This window comes from Branchiostoma lanceolatum, chromosome 2 (assembly GCF_035083965.1).
Source record: "Branchiostoma lanceolatum isolate klBraLanc5 chromosome 2, klBraLanc5.hap2, whole genome shotgun sequence".
NCBI classification, from domain to species: Eukaryota; Metazoa; Chordata; class Leptocardii; order Amphioxiformes; family Branchiostomatidae; genus Branchiostoma; species Branchiostoma lanceolatum.
This window is the reverse complement of record NC_089723.1, coordinates 7,686,975-7,693,809: the sequence shown is the minus strand read 5'-3', so window position 1 is coordinate 7,693,809 and position 6,835 is coordinate 7,686,975. Positions and strand designations below refer to the sequence as shown.

General features: G+C 40.0%; 1 protein-coding gene across 1 annotated transcript in view; it reads left to right on the top strand.

Annotated features, from left to right (window-relative positions):
- The first annotated feature begins 1,474 nt into the window (after nucleotides 1-1,474).
- Nucleotides 1,475-6,835, top strand: part of LOC136426628 (chondroitin sulfate proteoglycan 4-like) — a 157,228-nt gene continuing 151,867 nt past the window's right edge. Inside the window, exon 1 of the mRNA XM_066415306.1 lies at nucleotides 1,475-1,685. Coding sequence (XP_066271403.1) covers nucleotides 1,604-1,685 — 82 coding nt within the window. The 5' untranslated portion in view covers nucleotides 1,475-1,603. The remainder of the gene's footprint in view (nucleotides 1,686-6,835) is intronic.

The window sequence follows — 6,835 nt, the reverse complement described above, 5'->3', positions numbered from 1 at the left end:
TAATGGTTTATTTTTAGGAGAGAGAGTTTCTGTTTGCCTCTCTCTCCGCCTCCGAACATCAGAGGACCTAGCCCATGTTGAAAATCGCAAATCAGCACTCCCCCAATTATATACTGGTGCTTCTAGAAGTCTGCGAAGGAGGCTACCAAAAAATTTCAAAAGATCAATATACGGTAGTTTATCAACAATCATGCATACTTCAAAGGGGGTTTGGAAGACACATGGCCAAGAGAACCATTTTATGGTAAATCTAAAATGTATGTGTTTCAGATGCCCTCGTCCTGAAAGGTCCAAGGAATGGATGAGTCTTTCAAATGAAAAGGAAGGAATGTCCTAGAAATTGAACCGAAAGAGTCATCATGTTTCAATCCAAACAGATCTTAAGGAGAGGAGAGAACAAGAAACAAACAAGGGATCTGTAAATTGAAGGTGTCATCGCTCCCTAGGGAGTGCACGGTGGTCTCCACAGCAGGTTGTGTTATTGATCGTAGTGCTACGCTGCCTATGATCATCATGATAAATGGTTTATTGCAAGGTGAACCATAAAACACAGCTCATAAAGTATTGCATGGACTCTTACACACTTGATATATAAAAAGGTTTGGTCTCTGAAATACATATTACCCATACAATTACTTTTACTGGAAATATGAGGCATCGTCGTCAAAATGGATTTGCACATAACTCTTACTTATTCAATCAATTTTAGAGTAAGTTGGATATAAGGCTTATGTCTAACTCTAAGCTTTAAATTCATGATTTGTTAGACTAGAGTATTTGCCCCAAAGTGTTGAATTTATAGTTCCTGACGTTATAAATAAAAAGCTATTCATATGAAGAAGGCAAATTGGCAGAGGATAATTAGTAGGTGATTTAACTTAATTATCAACAGGTAGCATCCTGATTGGTTTAAAGTAAACCAACCATATAAATAATCATACAGGTTTAATTGGTCGTCTATAACATAGAATGTTATTCAAATGGTCTAACATTGTTAGACATATAACGCAAATAGACCACTCAAGTTTGGAAAATAATATGGAGGAAACAAATAGAGGTTGTGTGAAGTTGTGGCATGTTTTATAGGCGACCTTGGAAAAAAGACGTAGGCACCAAATAAATACTTTAGCTGGGAGAATGTACATTTCCAGCATCTAACATTTATACTGAAGACAAAAACGAAGATGTTAAATAGAAATGCAGAAGAAGAACTTGGTAACATATTTTATCGCAATGGAAAAATAATTTTTCCATTGCGATAAAATATGTTACCAAGTTCTTCTTTGAGACAAGGATTTTCTTGTACTGTGCAAATTATTCTGACAGCTTATTAAATCAAAATCTAATGTGAAACCAAAATTACTTGTTTGGCCAAAGAAGCTAGGTTTTCACAAATTAAATCACAAGTGTGGTAGAGCTGTTTACCTTAAGTAGTCACGTGACGAAGTTCTCAGTTACCCAAAGAAAACTTTACGTCACGTGACGCAACAGTACGCATGGCGCCGATCTCCGAAAATTCTTCTGGAGTCTGTGCGGCTATAAAGGGACGGATTCTACCTTAAAACTGCGGATTTACTACAAAAGCGACCCGGGATTTTCTAGAATGGAGGCTGGGCGATCCGGTGTCGTGTCCTGTTGGATGTTTTTGGCGCTGGTGGTGTTTCTTTGCGGGGAGAGCTTGGCAGGTAAGCCGGGTGGAGTGAGTCTCGGTCACGGTGGTGGGAGGTGCCGTCACGTCCCGCAGCTGGAGTACGTTTAACCGGGGACGGGCATGGCAGGAGCCGGGGGCTGTAGCGTCCCGATCCGCTAGGATCTTTACAGTCTCTGCCCTTAAATTATCAGATAAAGTAAGATCGAACAATTATCTCATTCGCACGTTTTAAGATAACGTTAAGGCTGTTTTATGAGCGCGATCGGTCTATTTTTGTGCGAGTGTTTATGTTATAGTTAAGGGTGTTTGGAAAGATGGGGTGTTTTTGAGGCGAGGAGAGCGAGTTTAGTCTCAAATCGTCTGCAGTTCTCTCCTGCTGGTTGATTTACAGCTGTTTTAACAATCTGCGAGGATGGCAGACACAGTTGCAGACCTCGCGTGAAGGTCGGGGAGTAACAAAACAGGGTCGCCGGCTACAATTATAGGGTAAACACGAGCTGAATGAAGGGCGTTCTTAAGGTACCTCGCGGATCACTGACAAACGAGCTCGAGCTATCTAGTATCTTTTTCCGAGCACACAGACAGGCATGCATTTAGCGGGTCCCTCACATCGACAGGTTTATAAATGTCGGCTATTTGTCCCTGTCTGGTTTGCCTTCATCCTTCGGCGAAAGAAAAGCGGGAGTACAAACAAGAGACCTGGTCGAGTTAAAAGGACTCCCGCGGGATTTAATTTAAGGGCGACCTGGCCCGTGCGGGAATCGAACCCCTAACCTGTGCGAGTGTGACTTTTCACAAAAACATCACGCCACGATCCGCCCACATGTCGAACTGCAAATTGGAAAATATAACGTTAGATCCGAACCACTTCCACTGGCTTTTGACGCCCACCGATTCGCAGCTAGCCAGAATCAAGATTTATAGGAGACTCTCTCGCAACGTGTCTTGTGCAGCTAAACCTTATCTCTAACCCTCAGAAAAGGACAGGTCCACTCGTAAAAACTGGCGATTTTAGTAGGAATTCTTCTGAAATCTTCTCCGTAAGGCTGAGTACATGTATCTTGTTGTGGTTCATACCCTGATCCTGGTACATGTTATGACAGGTTGTGTTTGTACTAGTTCAGGACCGTTAGCTAGGCAGTCTGCATCCCGTCTGGCCCCGATTCTTGTCAGCTTGAAAGTGAAACTGGATATTCCTTGCCCCAGGGTAAGAAACGCCGCCAACAGGGCTCACAAATTTTCCTCGCCCCTCACTCCACTCTGAACCCTCCAGATGGATCTCACTGACCTTTCTGCATGGTGCTTTACACCCTCCTATGATTGATTCCAGTGATTTTTGCTTGCTGTCACACATTTCCTACTCCCACAAATTTGTTGATCCCGAACATTCCTCCTATCAAGTGAGGCCGTAGGTGGATCGATTTACAGTGTTTATTGCAGATCAATGTGTGAAACAGGTTTTCGTGCTCTTTTGTTGGCTCGTCTGTTTTGATATATATATTTGTCTGACGGTAGACCCGATCAGATTCAGTAACATGTTTGGGATGGCATATAAGATCTTACCTGTCATTGATACATACATACATGTTTGGGATGGAATATAAAACCTTACCTGTCATTAATACTCATAGGAGAAAGTGGTTTATTCATTGATATGCAGGTGGGATGACAGCTAGACTGTTGCACATTACACTTTCCATGTGTCAAAATCTGCGGGATATTTAGGAGCTGATTTGCTTGTTCCGTGCAGTTAATTTTTGTGCTCCATCTGAGAGAGACCATTATCATAACATGATATAATAGAGGGACTAAGGGCTAGTTGTTAAATATGTATACAGTATAGGGAGACTTATGTTTGGTGGCCATTGCAGAGTATGCTGTTGTTGAACATACCATGTGTAAAAGTGTAGAATAATAATAAAAGTATGTTGCGGGGAGACTTTTTCCAAACTATTGTAGTACAGTATTATGGTATTATTTCTGTTTTATCCATGTTTCATGATATGACATCACATATTTTTGTAGTTAATAAGTTATAACATTAGAACAATACAGAAACTAGATATAACATTTGCTTGCATACAATGTCATGAATGGAAAATAATAAATTTCTATCTGGCTACAAATGTATATATGACTAGCAAAGGAAGATTTCTTTTCTGCAATGGACATCCTATACTAGACTCTGATATCTCCAATAAATCTATGTGATTGGTCAATCAGTCAGTCACCTTTCCTGCAACTATATACTGTAATTCACTTTATCTTCACAGTATCAAAATTTCACGGTGTAAGGAAAATGGACATTTTTACTGAACTTAAACTTCACGGTGGCGCCAAGTGATTTACAGAATGAAGGAATCATAGATGATTACAACAGGTTTTTCATGGTGATGGTTCACGGTCACCTCAAAACAGTGAACATAAAGTTACAGTGAAAGAAACAAGAATTACAGTACCCCTGTTTGTTGCTGTGTTTACTATCTTTTCCCCCAAGTCTTGCTGTGAGGTTCAAGGAAATTTACTTCACTGTTTAGGCATGCCAGATGTTTCTTGCAGGGATACAGGAAGTCGTGAGTTGAAAAAGACTTCAGTCCCTTCCTACAGCAGTATAGAATTTCCTACCCTTATCTAATTTAAGGTAGACATGTGTTCTGCCAGGTCTTGGCCCTTTAAGATGGTGAAATTACTGGGTTAGGTATGTTTATCTTAAAGGAGTTGAGCTTACAAAAACATTCTGTATTGACAGTGTGTGTATGGTTACAACCTTGCACAGGGTATAGGATACTGTCTGGGAGCTACATGTAGGGACCTATGGTGAGATATCTGATTTTGTGTCAGCAAAAGCCAGTGTGCCAATCACGAGTCACTATTGATTAGTTGAAGTGTACCGTGTTGTGTTGAAACAGTTGGATCATGGTCAGAATAACTGATAATTCTAAGCAGACCAGGGCTCGAAATTCATCTTTGGGAATAGGTGCACTAGACAGTGTACCTAACCTGAAAACTTTAGCATTTAGGTGCATGATGTGCACAAAAACTTGTGGGTGCACAACATAAGATAAAGAAGTAGAATGTTAGCGAAACTCAGTTTCAAGCTTTGAAAAATTGCAGTGAACTTGATTCAAGTAATTTAACAAAGGTTGTTTCTTTGATATGCTGTATAGTACTAGTATATAGTATATAGTAGTACTGTTACTTACATGGCCTAATGTCTCCCCATGGGCAAAGAGGATAAGTACTAAATCCATTTCATATTGCGGTTTGTAATCTTAGCGGTGAGGGAAAACTGAATAGTTCACTGCATTTAATTTTAACAGTAGGAACAAACATCACTGTCTCAAATGTTAGTGATTAAATATTTGCGATGATGAAATTTTAGCGGTTGACTAGTGACCATTTAAGTAGCTAAAATTAAGTTACCTTTTAACAAATCAAAAATTACAGTATGTAAGTAGTTACTTACATAACCCTATACTAATATCTCAAGGTGCACCAAAAGTAAAATAATTAGATGCACAACTCAGATTTTGCATACCCAGTATTTGAAGCCTGTCAAACCCATGGTAATCCCACCTGTACACATGCACATCCTTAGCTTGGTCTGTTGTTTGAGTTTTCCCAATTGTGTTGTGTACTTACAATCCAAACAGCAGTTTGTTAAACAGTGATCTATTTACTTTGGGATTCCCCCAGAGATTACTGGTTGTCTCTGTGACCTCCTTGTATAATGGTCCTGGTAAATGGTATTTCCTCTCCACCTGTTCATAGTGGATATGGCCTACTTACCCCTGCTTAGGGGGTCATGTTGTTTCCAGTGTTTGTTTTGGCCATGATAATTCAAGCATATGATGATATGTAGTCTTGACTTGGCTTTCATGAGTTTTTTTGTGTGGGTAGAGCATACTGAATGCAGAAATGTTCGCAGGGATTTAATCTAACTGTAGGGGGAAAATGAAGTGTTTGCGGTGGTTTTGAGTTTGCAGTAGTTAGCGCTACAGTTACACAATAGAATGGCTTTTGGCAATGGTTTTAGGTTCGCGGTGAAGAGTTCATCGCGAAAACCGCAATTTATAAAACTACCACAAACCTTTCTGAATTTACAGTAGCCTATGAAAAAAGAAATCAAATTTTCAAGGACCGATCTGAATTTGATTTAGACCTTGTAGAATTGAAAACTGTAAATGCCTTTCTTTGGTGGAAGGGAAAAAATGGAGTCTACTCTGAAGTGGTTACTGATCATTATCAATGGGAGGTTGCTACAAGGAGGATATCAATGCATGGAAAACCAGCTTTTGCCTTTCCTACATCATATCTCAGTCGAATATTAAAAAGTTTGCTGAAATCAGTTATCAAATTCCTGTAGTTCGAGTTGCCCATTTTTTAGAAAATAGAAAGAATATTGTGACAGAGTTTGATGTTTATTCATTTGTTCAGACCCTTACACTGCCTAGTGGCACATAGATCAGCAAGTTTCCTTGCTGTTTCAGTAGCAGGGTGTACAATATCTTTACAGGGAGGGGTTTCTACTCTAGCCCTTGCCTTTACATGCTCCAGGCACCTCCTGGAGTATGGTCCCTTCTAAAGACAATATTACTAGCAGATGATCTGCTTTGTGGGTACAAGATGTTACCATGACAAAAGATAGAACAATGTTACCACAATTTTGTACACATCTAATTGCTGAAAGGTTGCATGTGAAATGACCACTGTACACTGGCACAGGGTTGATTATCAAAGGGACAACAGGGTAGGTAAACACTTGTGTTTACAGAAGCTGTTAGCAAGATGTAGTGTTTATGTACTGTGACTGATTGCATTAGCGAGGGAATTCCCTCTACTGAGCACACAGTGTCTGGTTGAAATCATGGGGCATGGAGTTCATGCATGGTTTGTCAACAAGGAAGCCTGTTTGGAGTGCAACCACAGGTAATTTATCAAAGACGATTGATTGTGTTATGAATGGACTGCGTATTCAGTCTTTTGTGACTATTTTCTATTGACTGAGAGGAAAGGTAACCAAGTGTCTAACAACTGGGAGCCACTTCAAGGAGGTTCAATCAGATAGAACCTTCTTGGTACCAGCGACAATACTGTAAATACAGAAATGTTCACGGTGGTTTTATGTTTGCAGTTTTCGCAGCGACCGTTTTGCCGCGAACTTAAAGCCACCGCAAAATTTTT